The sequence below is a fragment of the Zerene cesonia genome, chromosome 26, assembly GCF_012273895.1.
Source record: "Zerene cesonia ecotype Mississippi chromosome 26, Zerene_cesonia_1.1, whole genome shotgun sequence".
Lineage (NCBI taxonomy): Eukaryota > Metazoa > Arthropoda > Insecta > Lepidoptera > Pieridae > Zerene > Zerene cesonia.
In genome coordinates, this window is record NC_052127.1 from 4,654,501 (window position 1) to 4,675,602 (window position 21,102).

Genomic DNA, 21,102 nt, shown 5'->3' on the forward strand with positions numbered 1-21,102 from the left:
TAGATATAGATATATAATAGACTACTATTTGTACAAGTTTTTCATTATATATCCTATCATATCAGTGAATATTGGTGAGTTTCTGTGAAAAAAATATTAAAACACATCAACCATTAATAAATTGGGTAGGCAAGCCTGTTCATGGGTGGTGGTGATCGCCATCAGGCGAATAGCCAGCCCAGTTGCCCGCTTATGGCATAAAAAGAACATCGGGTATGACTAAAACTTGTTCAATTTCAGTCTGGACTCGCGGAAAAATTCCTTTCCCAGCCGCAGCCTCGGCTTTGTGGTCTGCTTGAACTGTTATGGACGTTCTTGGATGAAGCGGCATTATGTGACATATTGGAGCACTGCGTGGTCCGCGAGTGTTTAATGTTCGATCTGGTGTCGCCGGTGTGTAGCTATTGTGTTCTAATAATAGTTTATACGGAACAATACGTTTTCTAGGCACAATACGTAGACCTAGAAAGGCCTAAGACCTAAAACTACTAAAAATATTGAGGAAATACGTTAAGTGCTAACTAGCTAACTTAAGTCAAACATTATAAAATGTATTGTATGTATTTCAATCTCCGGTGTGTACTACCAATAATATAAAATTACCAACATTATATATTATTGGTAAGGGCAAAATAGCAGGTTTCTAGGAATTTCTTAAGTCTCATACCTAGGATTATACTATTCTGTATATTCGGCTATTATACCATAGTATTGTGTCATTTTGAAATCTTTTATATAATAAAGATTCCAGACGTCTTCAGCGAGTGGAGTCAAATCACTTCTAAATTGGGACCAAATGATAATAACTTACTATCAACAGAAAGAAAATCACGTCAATCGATTGAAAATCCCATTACAAAAACAACAAAAAATCGCTTGAAATGAATGCCTCGCACCTTTTTGGTAGTCTCGGTCGAATATAGCACATGTACCGTTCTCCAATTTATATGTAAATTATATTTCAGGATATGAACTTCACCAAGCAAATTGAAGGCATTTACGTGCTCTGTGGACTAATGCAGCACAGAGAGACGAGGCATCATCTCGTAAAATATGTATTTTTCAATAAAATAACGTGAGTCTGCTTCTGGAATACTAACTAGGCAAATCTTATTCCTTTTAATCTCTGACTTTCTGAAATGATTGTTAAAGCTTTTTATGAGTTCGTGAGAAAATTATAACGAATTCAAAAAAGGTTTTACAACCATTATTACGCAATTAATGACCGGAAATCAAACTTTATTGTAGTACTAGCTCGCGACTTCGCACGCGTTAAATTTGGAGTAGTTCAATAGATGTTATTATACATACTAACTTTCCTCTTTTTACTATAAAAAAAACCCGAAGTGCCTCAAAGCCCGTTGTGTAGTTTTAAATGTCTAAGCATACATATATACAGACGCGGGAAGCGACTTTGCTTTATACTATGTAGTGATGATGAAAAGGCTGAAGAGTTTGTTGGTTTATCTGAACGCGGTAAGCTTAGGAACTGAAAAATCATTTTTGCTTTGAATATTTGATTTCCCGATTTTTTAAGAGTTAGTGGCATGTAAGTATATATAACGTGGTAACGAAGCTGAGCATAGATAATTTTGTGTGGTCAAATATAACAAAAATATAGTGAAATTAATCACATTTTCATTCACGCTTTAAAGTTAATGACATTCAAATGTAGTGGTTTCTCTCTCTCTTTCCTCTTTAAAAAAATAATCTATTTTTTTCTCGAAACACAATACGATAATCTTTGACTACATTGCACACTTATTAGTTTTAGTACATTCATTTAACATATATTGCTATCAGATTCGATAACTTCATGAACGTGAAATGTCCAGATGATAGCGTGCTGAAGACTGTTGTACGGAAACCGTGGTGGCAAAGGCCAACTCCGGTTCAAGGGGAGACTGATCCTAGAATCGCCGGTAAATATTTTAAAGCGTTTTCGACAATTTAACTAAGAATATGTAAAATAAAACTTAAGTTATTCGTGTCATAAATGTGTATGAATATTGCTTACTCAATCTTTCTTTTTACTTAACGGGCGCTTATGTCAAGATGTACCGAATGGGCTAATCTATACTAATATTATAAAGCTGAAGAGTTTGTTTTTTTTGAACGCACTAATCTCAGGAACTACTGGTCCGATTTAAAAAATTCTTTTAGTGTCAGATAGCCCATTTATTAAGAAAGGCTATAGGCTATATATGTACCACGGGAGAAGCCCGGGCGGACCGCTAGTTTCTAATATAAATCTATTAAAAGAGGCAAAGATGAATTAGAGATTACACAATTATGAACACATTATCTAAAATCCGTTCAACACACGTACTTTTATTAATGGTTTTGAATTATGATTTGCAGAAATGACAGAAAAAGGCATGATACGTGGTATTTCGGCATCAGGTAATACAATAATACAAATAGAAAGTATTAAAAAAACATATAATTTATATCTATGCTACTTAATTCTTAAGATATAACAACCGTGTGCGCGCCAATTTGCCTTGCTTAAAAACTACTTGTCTAATGAAGTTCTACGTTATAATATAAAAATGTCACCTGTGATTTGTCTACAGACGTACAATTACAAGTTAGAACACATTTTGAAATAATACGCCAGGAATAAAAAAATTGTATTATTTATTTTAAAGATATATATACATATAAGACATATATATGGTAGATGATTTGCTGTAAAATCATCCAGAAACATGTCCCTATTTTGCCATGGTGCATAGATTATTATTTTTATCATAAATATCCATCCTACTAATATTATAAATGCGAATGTTTGTAAGGATGTGTGTGTGTGTTTGTTGCTCTTTCACGCAAAAACTACTGAAGCGATTGCAATGAAATTTGGTAAGTAGACGGCTGGACAAGTGGAATAACATATAGGACTTACGCGGGTGAAACCGCGGGGCGTAGCTAGTAGACTATATTCTATTCAATCAAAGGTACTGCTTTCAGATAAATTAAAAAAACAAACAAAAGATGATTCCAAATTAGAGGCTCAATATAGAGAAGATTGTGATAAGATAACTCAAGCAATTGCACCTTTGGAACGAGTTCAGGTACCTATATTAGAATTATAATCATAATGATTTATTCATCCTCATAGGTACATATATATATATTTCTAAACATACCTGCTTGAGCAAATGTATAGATAGTTAAAGATAACTTAATAAAAAGAACTTGGCTAATGCTTTTGTAACAGTAAATACTCTAGTAGTGTGTAGCAGATATGTTATAGATATTATTATATGTAACACCTACAATATATCTGAATTCACGTGTAATTCTCAACTCAACATAAATCAACCGCGCAATTATTGTCACGCACAATAAAACTTTAATTTTGTAAATTGAACCGCTCCACGCCGGGAGATGAAACGTGGCGTGAACCGTATTATCTACAGAAATGTAGTAAATGTGGATAGAAAGGAAAGGAAATAGGAAAAGGAACGAATTATAAGAAAATATGTTTATGTAGATAGATACTGAGCCTTTTTAAAGTATGTTGTTAATGTACATGTGTGTGTGTGTGTGTGTACTTCTTCTAATATCGTATCATTTTCCACAGTTGGAATTTCTCTTAATGCTACTGGACAACACCGATGGCACCAACATGGTCCCATCTACTAGAAAGATCTTCTTGGAAAAATTTCGAAGATACATAATGGACAACTGCATATTGGATATGGTAATACGTTGATTTAACCTAGCTCCTAAAAGTTTTTTCTTATTTTTGATTAATTACGTTAAAGGCGTTATTGTTTTAACGTTTTTATAAGCTTAATGTTTGTATATAACCGACACCTTTAGACTGGTTTTCAGTCCGCTTTAAATAGACTGATCTAATTCAAACTTTATACACATTTCATGGATGAATGACACTATTATAATCCTTATGTATAAAATCTAATGAGACAATCTAGTTAATTACATTTTTATAGCTAGTTTTCTAGTTTATTGAACTATAATTTTTACGTGTGATACGTAAATATGAACAATAAAACTGACAAATACGATAAACTGAAAAGGTATATATTAATATTTTAAGGGCTTATAAAATGTAATCTTCTTCTTAATATATAAAATTCTCGTGTCACAGTTTTCGTTGCCATACTCCTCCGAAACGGCTTGACCGATTCCTCTGAAATTTGGTAAGCATATTGGGTAGGTCTGAGAATCGGCCAACATCTATTTTTTATCCCGATATTCCTACGGGATACGGACTTACGCGGGTGAAACCGCGGGGCGCAGCTAGTATAATATAAAGTTATACGTAAAATAGTGCAAAGTCATGACGTACTTAGAATTGCTTGTAAAATCTAGGAACATTTTATTAATTACTAGATTTCCACCCAACTATGCCCTCGTGGCCAAAGCAAAACATTGTAAGTTCGCATTGTTACTATTTATCGAAAAAAGCTATTATTTATCCTTTGTCAGATCTTAAACTATCTTTGTACCAGTTTTCATTCATATTGGTTCAGTGGTTTAGACGCGAAGAAGAGACAAAAAGTCCGACATACACACAGAGTTACTATCGTATTTAAAACATAAGTGGGGGAAAAAATTTGCCACTTTTCATTACTTCCTTTTGCCCATATAAATTGAACTGGAAGTATGAATAGACTAATGGAATTGCTAAATAAAAAGTGTCCAGGAACATTAATTTCAGCGGCTGTTCAACGTGTCCCGAAATTCGCCCGCCATCTCGTGGTGTTGCCATGCGCGATTGCTCACAGCGGTGTTGCAATTGTGGCATGAAAACCCGCTCGGAAACTCGTATGTTATATTTAAAGTATATGATATTGCTGAATCTAATATTTCATATTATTGATAAAATGTTGAAAGAAACAAAACCGGAGGCCTATTTCCTTCTCCTAGCCCTTCCCAGTTCATTCCTTCTTTCCAGTCATCAATCCTTTCCTTATCCCTTATCCCTTAAAAGCGGACAGCGAATTTTCAGAGGTTTAAGCCTCTGCGAATGTTCATGGGCGGTGGTGATCGTTTACCATCAGGCGAACCACTAGCTCAGTTGCACGCTATGACATAGAAAAAAAAAATTATGCTTTTAGTTAGACTGTTTATTGTTTTGTAACACTGTTGTTATAAAAGTTTATTTTTAAAATAAACCTACATTCTATATTTAAATACCTGGAATAATTTAAAGAATTAAACAGTGGCCCCGCTCCTGCTTTCCAAAACAAAATATTATCTCGATTTAATCACATGTGTTTATCACAGAAACCCCTTAATAAATATGGCTATATTTCATTTATTTGTCAGTGGGTTTTATAGCAACAACTGACTTAAGTACAGGTTATCTTTAATATAGGAAATAGTGCGACTATCTATACTATAATTTAAAAATATATACGGTAATAATAGATACGGTGTCTGAGGGGGGAGGGGTGGGGGTCAATCTTAGTATTTATTGACAGACGCGAACGAAGTCGCGGGTACAGCTAGTGAGAAAATAAATCCTTGGCTTGGCAGCTTCGAAATTTGACTACATTTCACGCTGAATCTAATAGAAAGTGTCATGTTTTTCTCTTTTAGTTCATCGCCTCTTATATCTTCCGATATTTTTAATGTAACTGTGCTGTGTGATTTTAAAATGTTGGAAATAATTGAAATAGAAATAGAAATACCTTGATTTCTCACCCCCATAAAAATCCTATCCTACTAATATTATAAATGCGAAAGTTTGTAAGGATGTGTGTGTGTGTTTGTTGCTCTTTCACGCAAAACCTACTGAACCGATTGCAATGAAATTTGGTACGTAGATGGCTGGACAACTGGACTAACATATAGGCAACTTTTAATCCCAATAGTCCTACGGGATACGGACTTACGCGGGTGAAACCGCGGGGCGCAGCTAGTATAATATACATCTGAAACAAAATATAAAAAAACAGTAATAGTAACAAAAAGCACTCCCCGCAAGAAAATCAGCGACCATTTTAAGATAAAAATGTAATATTTTCATATTAACTGTAATATTTAATTGAAATATTAATATGTTTGCAGCAATATAGCTCCGCATATACCACCAAGGACGTTTATTGATGGCGAACTGGATTTCTATAATGTGGATCGTTTGGGCGGAGTGTTACCATTCTTAGTGAGAACTTTACGGTGAGTTAAGTATAAAAAAAAAAATAGTTTTATTTAGAAATTGAAAATTTTTAACGGATTTTAAACGCGATTTATTCATTATATTATCAACCCGACGTTTCGAACACTTTAAAGCGAGCGTGGTCACGGCGAGACTTTTTTAAAGAAGTTTTATTTATATTCAAAGTTCGTACAGAATTATTGTTTTGAGAATGAGAGATGTGAAACTCATATCATGTTGTTAGTGAATTATGTATAAAGTTATTCTCTTTGTAGGTTTTTTTTCCTACTAATATTTAATATTATTGTATAATTATTGTGGGAGTCGAGCACGCTTCCGCACGAATTGGGCCAGCTCGAACCGGAGGTACTACACCCCCACAGAAAACCGGCGTGAAATAATGGCATGCCACTGTGTTTCGTACGGTGAGTGGGGGAGCCGGAGGCCCGTTTCCTTTTCCTTACCCGTCCTAGTCCATTCCTTCTTTCCAGTCGTTAATCCTTTCCTTTTTCCTTACCCCATAAAAGCGGGCAGCGCATTCTCAGAGGTACTACCTTTGCGAATGTTCATAGGCGGTGGTGATCGCTTACTATCAGGCGAACCACCAGATCAGCTGCCCGCTATGACATAAAAAATAATAATAATAATAAGACGCTTTAAATATTTCATTTGCTAGATTCAATCACGCCAACAACGATTTAGATGATATTATCATGACAGACAGACAAGACGTATTTTATTATTCTATAAGACTTCAATCACATCTATACTAATATTATAAAGAGGAAAGATTATTGTTTGTTAACGTTTCATGCTGCTTCACAGATTATGATGATTTTTACAGTTTAGAAATTAACATATTTGCCGATTACCATACGTTATTAGATGATTTATTCATTTATAAGTAATTTACTAACACTAATGATTCCATGTCAGCTAATTATTTAAAATAAAATAAATAATAAAACAATTATTAGACCCCCACGAAGCATGGGCAAGCGGCTAGTATTTTATATAAAAAATTAAATATAATTTCCAATAAACTCTTTTTCAAGGATTCAATTTTAAAACCCTCACATGTCGTCTACATATGCATCAAAAAAACAATATTTTTAATGTTTCGTTGAAGGCAAGATCTCGTTAACATTTTGGGCGAGGACAATCCTTTTGTTCAAAGCTTCGAGCCGAATTACAACCGGGCGGGGGGAATCGATACAGGTATACTGGTTTTAAAGCGTTTATTTGGTTTTATTACAAGTACCTATTGTTGTAGTATTAATTTCTTGATAATGTTACTTTATATTAATAAATATATAAATGAATACTATAATATATTACTGCATTATTCTAATAAATATGGTAAAAGATGAGTAAATTGTATAATTTCGTAGAACACGCTACGAATGCTCTACGTACACATAGCAGACATGCTACGCAGCTATTATGCTCGCTTAAGTAGACTCTCCAAATGTTTATAAAATATGTAACTTAATAAAATTAGCTCTGTAATCTATCTTTTTAGCAAATACATATGACATTGTATGTATTTTTTGCATGTATGTACGTGAGTAAGCGATAAAAAATGTGTAGTGTAGACTGTTCTATACCTTTATATATATATTTATTTTATTTAAATTGCAAATTCAATAATTGTCTTTATATTTTCTCGGACATGCCATTCCTCGTGATGTTTTCCTTTGTCATTTTCAGCAGTGGTGATGTGGATATTTTGGATAAAAATAATGTCTTTATCTTCTGATCTCGAACCCCCGACATTCCATTGAAGTTTATAGGTTCTTGCTACTGAATCACAACTGATCTATCATACAATTCAATCGCAACGACCAATAATCTAATACCGATTTTGATGAAATTTTATGTGCTTACCCGGTATCTATGAGAATCGGCCAACATCTATTTTTCATCCCCCTAAATGATAAGAGTAAGGCAGAACAGCGTTTGCCGGGTGTAGCTAGTTAATATATAAAATTCTCGTGTCACAGTTTTCGTTGCCATACTCCTCTAAAACGGCTTGACCGATTTTGATGAAATTTTGTTGTACTTATCCGGTATGTATGAGGATCGGCCAACATCTGTTTTTTATCCCGATATTCCTATGGGATACGGACTTAAGAGGATGAAACCACAAGGCGCAGCGAGTATTAATATATAACGTAATCTTTTTAGGAGTGAGCGACATGACGGCCGGGTCTCCTGGCTTGGCAACGCTGCCTCAAGTTATATCATCAATGGCACGCTTCATGCACGCAGCTATGCCACCGATTCCTAACCGGTATTTTTTTCATATTTAACTACTAACTGCGCCCCGCGGTTTTAGCCGCGTAAGTCCGTATGCCGTAGGAATATCGGGATAAAAAGTTGCCTATATGTTATTCCAGTTGTCTAGCTGTCTACGTACAAAATTTAATTGCAATCGGTTCTGTAGTTTTTGTGTGAAAGAGCAACAAACACACACATATACTTACAAACTTTCGCATTTATGATATTAGTAGGATAATAGGAAGTGTTGGATGGCTCATTATAACATATTATATTATAAATGCTATGAGATCGTCTTTATTTGTTCACTTGTCGTAGATTGGGCTGTGCGCTGATAGATCCGTCAGTCAGCCAATCAGTCAGTCAGTCAGACACCTTTGCGTTTTGTATATTAAGATAAATAACGTTTGACAGATCAACAGGAGAAACAGCATTAGCGCTTAAGGGCACACGATCTATGATGCCGGGAGCTGGCTCCATCGATGTGAGATCAGCGTATCTCAGGCTTCTCGATGGACTACTCGCTTTGTACCATGGGGCAGCTATAAAACACGCCGAAAGGGTAAGTCATAAAATGATTAAAGTGTTTATAAACCGTTAAAGGTATATGCTAGTATATATATATACTAGAATATTTGATATAGGTATATTGGATTTCGTATCGTACCATTCTGAATGTTGATAGGAAATCAGAAGTCAAGCGAGTACAAAACCAAATTAAGGTAAAAAAGTTAATAAATTAAAGTACCACAAAACAACTTATTTGTACTGTGGCAATGATACAAAATGATTGTGAATATAAACCGTTTCTACGTTGATATACGAGTTTATGAAAGGAAAAGTAAAAATCCAATTCAGGATATGAAATAAGAGCCTTCAATCATAAATAACAACGCTGATAAACAGCGAAGTACGTACCATAATCATACATTAGGATAAATGCTTGTGGATAGATAGCGATGGTTATTTTTGCGATTATCTGTTATAGCAGGTGCAATAGTCTACTTGATAAAATGTAAAATGGGACAAAATTACAACAATTAAGTATCAAGAAGAAAAAGAATCACAAAACCGACGGATTTATCGCGAAACGAAACCAAAAAAAAAAATACAATTGAATTGAGAATCCTTAGCCTAGAAACGTAAGTTGAAAATATAGAAAACTCTATAAGTAACCAAATTTTAGCTCTGCGAACTACGTGATAATCAGATGGATATGGCGGATTGCTTACACGACATTGAGCAGCGAATCACCGCGGTCTCCTCTGAACTTCAACATGTTGGAGGTTTGTTAGTAGGCTTATTGGTTTTCCATTTTATAGAATAAGACGATAAATATATGATGTTAGTGGTAAGGCATATCGTAGGTCTAATTAAAATCATAGGTCTTTGGATTATGAATTGAATAATATTGTAATAAATCCTTATTCTTGTAATTTCATTTATGTTTGTACGTGGCTTCTGTAATTGATAAGATATTCTTATCTAGGTGCTAACGGAGAATTAACTGAACAGGAAAAGATACGAAAGCTGTTAATGGAAAAGATATTAAAGGAACTGGAGAGATCCAAAGCTGTTTATGAGGTAGTATATTTTGATTTTTAAACACACAAAAATAAAATATACCAAAAATTCAGTATTTAAGGTATGTGTTTATGACGGATATTCGATAAATATTCAGTTAGAAGTATATGATTTCAGGTTTACGATTTTAGCCTTTTAATCTTTGCCTTTGAAATGAAATTCAAAATAGATAGATTTTGCAATCATATAAATTGTACTCGATATTCAGGAAAAATTAGAAGCAAGTGCCTTACAAATGGCTTGGGTGATCGGCGCCATCTGGACGAAGCAGAGACAGCAGGAGCTTGCCAAGCATTTCGCTGGGACACTGCACTCTTTGCGTCTCGCGTCAGATCCGGATTATGCAGCTAATATACAGGTTTTATTAGGAATGTGTGGTTTTGGAGTGAATAAATGAATGTGTGTAAACTGTAAAGGGACCTTTGACTGATTCTTTTCGATTTTACAAGTTTTATTATTAACATTTTTATAATGCTAATACTTTTATGTTGTTGAGAATTAGCAACATACGTGACATATGATAGTTTCTTTAAGTGTACCACAACTAAACTAGCATATTAGTAGGGGAGCCCGAGATGCTAAATGTGTATTTACTCGAGCGTTTCAGAAACCTATTGGAATTCGCAGATTATACGATAGCAAGAAAAAAAGTCCTATAGTGTTTTCAATTTTAGCGGTGGAAAAAGGTTTTTGGTATTTTTTTTTTTTTGTAAAAGAAAAACGGGGCTGTGGAAATACTCAAGCACGTGAGATTTTGATATTTTAAATGCATTGGCATATCACTGAAATAAAATATAACTTATTCTTACGATTTATGTGGTAATTTCGTGGCTACAAATAAAAGGTAAAATATAAAAATATATGACTCGAGCGCGTCAGATAAAGATATTACGGGTTATTTACAACATAAAAAATCCATATTTTGCTAATCTGACAATTTGAGCGTAACCTTAAAGAATTATCGATATTTTTAAATTTCCTGCGGCTCCTGCGAGCGCACCCACCAGTATTAACTGCTCATACTTTCTGGAGGTACTTAGTAATAGGTAAGGTACGTTCCCTTATAATAATCTGACGCGCTCGAGTAAATCCCAAAATCCCCTCTTGGGCTCCCCTACTATATGTTACAATGTATTTATGGCTAAAATCTAAATTCCAATCTAATATAAAAAAGAATCCAAAACATTATTTTTTCGCTCATTAATTATTCTTTTGTTGTGTTTGTTATTGTCAGTAGAATAATCTGAAAAGAAAACTAGAAAAACATAATGAACGGCCATTTGATTTTATCAAGGTGGCAAGTAAAGAAATACTACCAGGAAAAAGCTCACTCTTGGGCAGAGGAAGCTACGCATCCCTACAACTTGAATATACGTCGAGTTCTGATCAAAGGTCGGTTAATAGAACTAACTAACATAAAATAGTATCGTCATCAGCCCATATATGTTCCCACTGCTGGACATAGGCCTCCTATGAGGGTTCAGGCCATAATCCACCACGCTGGCCAAGTGCGGGTTGGCAGATGTCACATGTCGTCGAACTTTTGATTCTTGGACATGCCGGTTTCCTCACGACGTTTTCCTTCACCGTTTTAAGCAGTGGTGATGTTATCTACATGCGCAGACAAATTTAAAAATGAATTTATTTCCTGCACGTTCGGCCCGGCCTCGAACCCCGACTTATCGATTTTGAACTGTCCGAGGTTCTCACCACTGAGCCACCACTGCTTTTTTTTTTAACATAAAATAGTATGTTGACATTATGATGACATTACACGAAATATTTGAATACATAATATATGATAATGTTAAAATTATAACTTGCTTATTATATTGTATGTATCATAATTGTTTTCAGCCCACAAAGCCCACCTTCCAGGACAACAACACCGAGAGCTGATTCTAATACGCACGTGGAAACTGCCAGCAGTATGACTCTTATGTTTTAATTGTACTAACTTTTTCTATTATCGTCGCTTATCACTTTTCATATCCTACTAGTATTATAAATGCGAAAGTTTGTAAGGATGTGAATGTGTTTGTTACTCTTTCACGCAAAAACTACTAAACCGATTGCAATGAAATTTGTTACGTAGACAGCTGGACAACTGGAATAACATATAGGCAACTTTTTATCCCGATATTCTTACGGGATACGGACTTACGCGGGTGAAACCGCGGAGCGCAGCTAGTACTTTATAAGAATATTATAAGATAGGAAAGATTTGGTTGTATTTTGTATAGTATTATGTCATCTGTGGTTGTATTTATGCTATCAACAATTTATTTTTCACGACATTTTCTCACCATTAGAACGATACGTGCCGTGAGTGTAATACCGTGTCCCCTAGTGGGGTATGGGGCAGGTGCACTATACATCTGTTTCAGTGAACGATTTTATTTGCGGACCAGGTGACCAGCTTTCTGTGTCCAACGAAACTGAAACTTTAATTTTTGTAAATCCCCACTGGGAATCGAACTGATGAGTTTACCACAGAACAAAAGATACAGTCAATGCGCTTCATACTATAAGTTTTTATAAAGCAATGTTATAAATGTGCAAAAACATTTTTAAAACTTTACAATTTCATAACAAAAGAATATGCACGATAGTCAAGTGTACAGTGCATGGTCTAGTTTTTAGATTCTTTTGAGTTGTCATATGAAAACGAAAATGTAACAGAGTAATATGACTCGCTTGAAAATTGCCGACTGGCTTTTGTTTGCTATGTTTTCAACGGACGTTCCCAAAAAACAAAGAGCTCAATTCGACCTGTTTTTTTTTTTATTTTCGATACTCGATAACTCCGTGGGTTTTGTACCAATTGACGTGATTCTTTTGTGTGTTTGAAAGGAAATTGTTGTCATTTGGTCCCAGTTTAGAATTCCGAGAGCGATACGTCGTTTATTTATAATAAGAATAGAACAATAGGATGGTTCTAGAACGGAATCTGTTATGTTTTTGTTGTTATAAGGCACGTGCTATCTGAGGAAAGTCAGTAAAGATGAAAAACAGGACAGGTTTGTATCTTATTTTGCTAGAAGAAAAAACAATCAAGCGAAGTGCTCGTCTGACAAAAATTCATTATTATAACCTATAAACCCAAATATAGTGTTACGCATATATATATTACATACATACGCATATATATTTTGGACTTAATAAATTTTCAACCTCTTTTCATACAACCAAAGAAAACAATTGGGAAATTTAACATTTTTTTGCATTGTGTTGACGATGCAAAATTCTTTAATAAATAGATAGAATTTCACAGATTTAAAACAAATTCTTTATATTATTCATTCCGATATTATAAACACTTCACAATCAGTCTTTACTAACACGTTTTTATTAGCTTCAACTGTATGTTCGTATGCTTGTATGTAAGCGACTCTTTCAGTCTCGATTTTGACTCATTTTAATTGGACAGATTTAAAACAAACTTTATGCGTTTAGGTCAGGCAATATAATAAATTAATAAGAAATTATTTTATTATCCTGATTAGGATCGATTGGATAAAATAACTTCTTACGTATAAGCATTTTTTCTATTATAGGACATTAATTATTTTATTACTAGGAGGTGGAACTCAAGAGTTTGCCGAGTCTCTTTTCGCGTTTATACCAGAATATCACGTGGATGCGATGTTGGAATTGTGCAATACGTTACGTTTGTATATGCATCCCACTGTGCCGGTTATCCAAGTGCCTGGTAATTATGAACTAACCACTGAATTGTAATATTGTAAAGAAATAAACTGGACTTTATTGATATACGCATAAATAGCAATTATGTTTACAAAATATGACACGTAGCTTACTCTACTGCCTAGTTATATTTTCACCCAAGCAGAAAGCTTCACTATGATTATTTATATACATTTTTTTAATTAAATTACATATATGTTTTATCTTTATAGTGACATATTACCCATAAAATATGAAATCAATTTTTATTTGACCTGTCATCTCTCAAACGCTATACAAATTAACTAAAACTGCTTTCGATTCAAAAGTGCTCCTATAAAAATCTTATTGAATAAATAAATGTTTGAGCTTAAAAATAAAACTACTATTAAAACATCATACGGACAAATACAGCCACTAATTTCAACAGAATGGGAAGAGCTAGTCGTCTCATGCGCAGCGTTCCTCTGCTCCGAGTTCGCCGACCCCCGCATAGTGCTGGCCAGCACGCGGGAGTCGCTGGTGCAGACGCTGGCCTCGTTCGCCACACAACCGGCTACCATGCGAGCGATAGAGAGAGTGCCTCTGAAACAGTTTGTATTCTGTTTAAGACACATAGTCTTATGGGTCTTATGTTTATCTTGAATGTTGTGAAAAACTACATCTATTCGTGAGTTAATTATCTATAGTTGGTATAGGTACATGCAGTGCGGCTTACTCTGATAATTAGAAGCACTATATAAATATCGTGTTTTTTACAAATAAGTATACTACTATAATTCATTATGTATTTGGTTATTATTGCAATATTTTTTTTCTCATACTCTTAAGACGTTATAGATATCGAAGACTTATTTTAATAATTTTTCTCTTTCTGTCTGACAGAACTTCGTTGTAACAAATATTGCAAACATCTTCGCACTTATAATATAGCCTAATAAAATACTTTAATCTTTTCGGCATCCAAGTGGCCATTTGTAAATTGAAATTATAATGGCGAGAATCTTCCTTCAACAACGCGAAATTAAAATGGTTGCCTCTAAGAATAGATACAGAAATATTACAACATGTTTTATTGTCCATTTAGTTAAAAGCATTTTTTACACATTCGAAATAAATTGTACTGCATCAACCTTTACGTATTTTATAACACATTAAGCAAACTATTGATTGTAAATAAAATGATTGCCTCGAACGGCGCCGCAATTGACGTAATAAATTCAGCATACAAATGAATGTCAATAAAACGCTGCGTTCCAATTTTAAATTGATACAGCGCGGGAAAACAATAACAATTTGTTTTACGAGAATATTCATGCGCGCGAATTTAATTTTTTTTTATTTTGTCGAACAGGCAAATGATTATGATCGAGGAATTAATTCGGCCGTACCAAAATCGAGCATGGGCGCAATCGAATTGGGTGCTCGTTAGATTCTGGCACGGATCCGGTTTCGGCTTTCGGCACAGACAATGGCCGCATTTAGCTGCAAGGTAATCAATATATTAGTACTAAATAATGTTTTCATTGCTTTCATTAGAGTGTTGAACTACTAATATCAGAACTATGTTAATTATTATTGTTAAATTTTGTAGGTATGGCGATAGAGAGCCCACTGTTAACAATTTGGGTGCAAAAGTCGATGCTGGCCTTATGAGTCAATGTTTTGGTAAATTTTCATATCATCCGCCTATTTCGTGTACGTAGCGTATAATAATTTTGTTTTAAGGATTTTTGTTTCCAATCATGCGAATATACAGCCTCTTATTATGTTTCGCAGAACAGTAAATCTAATTTGTAAGTACAAAAATAGATGGTACCTTACACACGCTCATATAGTTATTTTTTTAATACTTAGATAAAAGTATTTCAGTGTATAATTTACAGGGCCGTGTCCATCAGAAGTGATACAAACTCGAATTGGAGACTATCTAACATCACATCCTAAAGAAGCAGCCCTCTTCCTCAATTCTCTGCTCAGCCAATTGAATTGGGCCTTTTCGGAATTCTTTACTATGATGCAAGAGGTAAGATGTTATAAAATGTTGGAATAAGGGAACGGTAAGATACAAAATGATGACGATACAAATTAAGATTGTCCCAAGCAAAATTATAAGTATATACAATATTGCTTTGCCAGTATCACTTTAAACATTACCTGTCACAAAATAAAGTTTTAATTTGAATAGATGTTTTTAACAACTTTTTTGTCGATTGTGTCAACTTGTCATTCGTATAACACAATCTATCTACATGCAATATTTCAAACGGGAATCTAAACATGTATCATATCTATAAAAGTTCCCATAATACTTTGCCAGTATTACTTTTAATCTGATCAATTTAAACAACGTTCAATTTAAATTGCGATTTTTACGAAGAGTTATGACTAAAATAATGTGTCTAGATAAAATTGATTCTGCTGGAAATTATTGAAAATCCATTACTTTATCACTATTTCTAGGTCAAAATCAACTGAAATATATAGGCATTAAGAAAAGACATAATATATGCCTGCATATAACCAGATTTCGAGACTTTATTTTCCCAATTTTGCAGATGGACCGAGTCCAAATAGACTCGCATCTCGAGCCGCGGCAAATAAAGCTGTGTGCTACGTGCTTTGATCTGTACCACGGGCTGGCGCGAGCCCTGGAAATGGCAATGTGTCTGGCACCGACGTTATTAACTAAATCGGAGGCCAGTGATAACCAGAATGACCTGTTGCTTGGCAGAACATGTCAGGTACACGGGTGGCCGAGAGGCTAGGCTACGGTTAGGCAAGAAACGCGGGTGCGAATCCCGCCTCGTGATCAAATATTTTCTACTCTTTCAAAATTTCTCATTTATAAAGCATTTCAATGCTGTAAAACTAAATATTAAAAATTTCAGGTACAGACCAAATAATATAAAAATATTTAAGAATTTGTTGAATACAAATTTTATTTTACAGAAATCAATGTAGACAAAGGCATAAACAAGCATAACATACAAGAAAACAGTTGTTTGAACGATATCATAGTTTATGAAAATATCCTCTCATCGCGTCTATAAAAGATTTTGGGTTATAAATTAAATGAAAAGCATTTATTTAAAGGATAAATCATTTTATCTTAAACATATGAAAATATTACATTCTAAAATGTATTTAAATACAATCGCTATTACATTAAACATCCATTAACGCATCACAACAAGTGCTACAGATCTCACAAGTTTTAACAAATCATGAGAGAAGACATGTGTTACATTGAAATATTCATTCGAATAATGAATACATTAGGATACCAATTCATTGCATTAGTGCTTGTTAAATTATTTACGTTTTCATCACAAGATATATTACGATTTCCATATAGTTTTCGCTGAAAATGTGCACTTACAATTCGGACTTGCGAAAGAGTAAATATTTCACATCCACACAGAAATGGAGAACCCGCTGAGCCTTACGCTAGCTTGACACGATAAATATTTGATCAAGTTCGCTTACATTATTTAGATATTTTATTTGGCATAGCGACAACTGGATGTTGCTGATCTGCTGAGAGGAATTTGAAAAGATTTCAAATCTTTTAGTGTTACCTTTGAAATGAACTGTATTGATATCTATGTGCTCGTTTTTAGGGAATATGAGTTCTATAAAAGCATTGTATTGTTATTTACTCAATATTTCTCGTAATTCGTCTCTTGCGTTTATATAACATCTTAACTTATTTTAGTACATAGCTTTTTTCTATGAAACTGTCTTATTATTTTATGTGAACTAAATTTGGGAGCAGTAAACGTGACAGTCCAGTTAGAATCGGACTCGCGATTTCAACAATTCCTTACAAATAAGCTAAAGAGTGGATTATGGCCTGAACCCTTATAGGAGGCCTGTGTCCCAACAGTGGGAATATGTATGGGCTGATGATGATGAAGCTAAAGAGGTCAAAAGAAATGGTCATTCATCCAATTTATGATTTTGCCAAACGCTGTTGTTAAAAGACAGTTCAGTAATTCATTATCTCTGAGTTTTTCAAATCGGACCAGTAGTTACGATGATTAGTGCGTTCAAACAAACAAACAAACTCTTCAGCTTTATAATATTAGTATAGATATGGTCCTATTTTACTCTTTGGCTATGGAACCTTAAAAAGCGGTTTATTTTATATTTGTTTATTTCATGTTACTTTTCAAATTTTTTTCTAGAAAATGTTCGTCGCATACTAATTTAAATATTAAGCCTAACTCACTAAAATTTCAAGATCCTAATGGCAGTAATATCAAGAGTGTGCATCCGCGGTGGTGGTAGCGCCGGGTTCAGTAGACTAGTAGCCAGAGGGCTACCGGATACTGACCGGGTGCACTACTACGTGGCACTGGCGCCAGTCGCTGGCTGCATCGTGAGGCTACTGGATCCTAGGCTGCCTGCTGATGTGAGGATTTAGCACTCATCTTTAAAAATTTCTGATTTAGGACATGTTATAATGGACTTAGATTTGTGACAGCGGAGGAAATCATCCCTGAATTCACCCATTTACCTATAACAAACTTTTACTCTTATATAAGTTACATTCTAAGTATTATTATATTCTAAGTATTCTTTAGTTATATTCTAAATAATTCTGGAAATATTCAATTTTTTTTATACCATAATCGGAAAAAGCTTTCTATGAATATTGTCAACATTTAATCATAAATTACTCAACCGATTTATCTGAAATACAATATTGAATTCCAGCTACACTTTGACAATAACCAATATAGCCTGTAGGTTATTTCAATTGGCAAAACATACCTATTTCATTACGTATTTTTGTACGATACACAAATAAAACAAGTTACACCGACAAATGTACGCCAAAATAAGTCAAAATTCAAGTGTCCTTAAAACGAACCTTATTATAATCTAACTGGCTGTTCGCCCCGGTCACCCGTGGTACATATATAGCCTATTATGTCATTCAGTCTTATTGCAGCTTTCTAACGGTTAAAGAATTTTTGAAATAGCTCCAGCCGTTCACGCATGATGGCGTGAAATAGGGATTCATTTTATATTATCCTACTAATCCTACTAATATTATGAATGCGAAAGTTTGTAAGGATGTGTGTGTGTTTGTTGCTCTTTCACGCAAAAACTACTCAACCGATTGCAATGAAATTTGGTACGTAGACAGCTGGACAACTGGAATAACATATAGGCAAATTTTTATCCCGATATTCATACGGGATACGATACAGATGAAACCGCGAGGCGCAGCTAGTATTATAGAAATACTGAATTCAAGAAAAGATATTAATCATAAAGTGGCTTGCGTTTACAGCATCTGAACAAAGTGGCGAGCTCACTTGTGTCGGAGCCCCTGTTTCGCTTGGATGGCCTCGAGTTTATGCTGTCTAAGGATGATAAACATTTCTCTTTTTATAAATGTTAGTACAATTTATTGCTTTTTTAAATTAACTACCGCGGAGTTTTCGCATCTTTACCGAAATAAACTCCACGAAAAATCAGCTCTCTTTTAATCTTTATCGAAATATAATGAACAAGAACATTTTAAGTAATTACACAAAACGTCCGTATCGACCCTTCAAAAATTTGATCTGATTTGCTTGTTTCACGAAAAATGTTCAATATTCTTGGTTAAAAACTTTTATCATCTCATATCTTTACACGATTTTAAAAGCAAAATTATTATATTTAACAATAGATTTATCTGCCATCAAATTGTCACAACTAGACCGAATATAAATGTCGGTGGAAATTTCTCAAATACGAAACCCCAAAAAAAAACGTTGAAATGAGAACCATCCCCTTTTTTGAAGTCAGTTGATATATTTACATATCTTTGTCGATAAGCTCTTATCTAATATAACTCAAAGGTGGTGAAAGAACTTACATAGTGATCTAACAACGCACAGCCTAAAATCGGACTGAAATTTGACATACAGATAGATGTCATGACGTAGACATCCGCCAACAAAGCGGTTTTGATAAATTCTACCCCTAAGGACATAAAATAGGGAATGAAAGCTTGTACTACGAAAGTTTACAAAGACTACGCGGGCGAAGCTTCGGGCAACAGCTAGTTTCAAATAAGACTAAGGGAGTCTTGTTTATTTTATTTATTTAATCACTTGTACACCTCGGTCTATAAGTAGAGTTACACCTTACCTTCCCTTTTCAAGACCCTGACGACGTAACAGTAGAAGAAGTGAACGCGTTAAACGCGGCAATAGACCGCTTACGTATAGCGCGAGATAACTTGGTGAAGTCGAAATCCCCTGGATCGAGTGGCGCTCAATCTGACCTTCTCTGCACTATATGTTACGCAAGACCAGCTGACACGGCGTTTATGCCCTGCGGTCATCATTCGTGCAGGTACGGATGTGTATTTCTATATGATATACTAGCTTCGCCCCGCGGTTTCACTTTCTCTATATATCACGGCTGCCATCTCATATCTAAATCGATAAAAGAAGAGATATAAAATACTGCCCCATCACACAACGATGAATCAGACTTTATTGAAACCTATTTTATTCATATTTATACGAAATACAAAAGAACACTACTAGAAATTATTGTTTTTATGTCGTTAGGTAATGCTCTAATCTATACCGATAAATAAAATTAAAGTGTTTGTTTCTAATATTTATAAATAAACGGTTTTTACTAAGTACATATGAATGTTCACGGTACATACAACAAAAAATGTTTGTATGTCTGGCTCTGGAACGGCTGGACCGATTTTGAGAGGACCGATTTTTAACTGACAGATGGCTGATGTAATAAGGCTACTCTTTATGCCAACATTCTCACGGGAACATTGGGATTTGAGGGAAAAACTCATTTACGTGGGTGAACCCGCGAGACGCAGATAGTATTCATGTTATATATTATAACACTTTTGCCCACGGCTACGCAAGCGTTAAATTCGGAGTGCTTTAATAGATGTTATTATACATATAAACTTTCCTCTTGAATCACTCTATCTATTAAAAGCAGCATCAATATCCGTTGCTCAATTTTAAAATTTTAAGCATACACAAGACAGAGAAAGAAACACAGATAAAGCTTTGTTTTATACTATGTAGTGATGCTTCACAAAATTTCTGACTAGATAGCGTTGAAACCTAAGCATATATAATATGATATATACGACAGCAGTAATAACATTAATAAAAAAAATCCTCCACAAAATAAAACAATGTCGCCATAAAATAAAACAAAAGCGCGCGAAAACATCCAACGCTTAGCGAATAATTCAGATGCAAATGTATGGACCATTCCGAACGTAGCTCAAGTAAACAATTGTATGGAAATAATCGTTACATTACAGGGCTTGCATTATGCAACATCTGCTGAACAGCAAACAATGTTTCTTTTGCAAGGCGGATATCGACTCGGTGAGGGAAATAGAGCCAGCGAACAATTAG

The 21,102-nt window shown here is 34.5% G+C and overlaps 1 protein-coding gene across 1 annotated transcript in view; it reads left to right on the forward strand.

Annotated features, from left to right (window-relative positions):
- LOC119837018 (E3 ubiquitin-protein ligase RNF123-like) overlaps window positions 1–21,102 on the forward strand; it is a 27,501-nt gene extending 6,399 nt beyond the window's left edge. Inside the window, exons 10-35 of the mRNA XM_038362498.1 lie at window positions 241–393; window positions 966–1,075; window positions 1,804–1,922; window positions 2,362–2,388; window positions 2,929–3,074; window positions 3,587–3,706; window positions 4,691–4,797; window positions 6,046–6,153; window positions 7,263–7,351; window positions 8,321–8,426; window positions 8,828–8,975; window positions 9,600–9,699; window positions 9,903–9,997; window positions 10,206–10,355; window positions 11,292–11,389; window positions 11,855–11,925; window positions 13,581–13,709; window positions 14,115–14,277; window positions 15,039–15,176; window positions 15,279–15,352; window positions 15,571–15,710; window positions 16,243–16,428; window positions 17,931–18,101; window positions 18,990–19,095; window positions 19,852–20,044; window positions 21,006–21,102. Coding sequence (XP_038218426.1) covers window positions 241–393; window positions 966–1,075; window positions 1,804–1,922; window positions 2,362–2,388; window positions 2,929–3,074; window positions 3,587–3,706; window positions 4,691–4,797; window positions 6,046–6,153; window positions 7,263–7,351; window positions 8,321–8,426; window positions 8,828–8,975; window positions 9,600–9,699; window positions 9,903–9,997; window positions 10,206–10,355; window positions 11,292–11,389; window positions 11,855–11,925; window positions 13,581–13,709; window positions 14,115–14,277; window positions 15,039–15,176; window positions 15,279–15,352; window positions 15,571–15,710; window positions 16,243–16,428; window positions 17,931–18,101; window positions 18,990–19,095; window positions 19,852–20,044; window positions 21,006–21,102 — 3,144 coding nt within the window. The remainder of the gene's footprint in view (window positions 1–240; window positions 394–965; window positions 1,076–1,803; window positions 1,923–2,361; window positions 2,389–2,928; window positions 3,075–3,586; window positions 3,707–4,690; window positions 4,798–6,045; window positions 6,154–7,262; window positions 7,352–8,320; window positions 8,427–8,827; window positions 8,976–9,599; window positions 9,700–9,902; window positions 9,998–10,205; window positions 10,356–11,291; window positions 11,390–11,854; window positions 11,926–13,580; window positions 13,710–14,114; window positions 14,278–15,038; window positions 15,177–15,278; window positions 15,353–15,570; window positions 15,711–16,242; window positions 16,429–17,930; window positions 18,102–18,989; window positions 19,096–19,851; window positions 20,045–21,005) is intronic.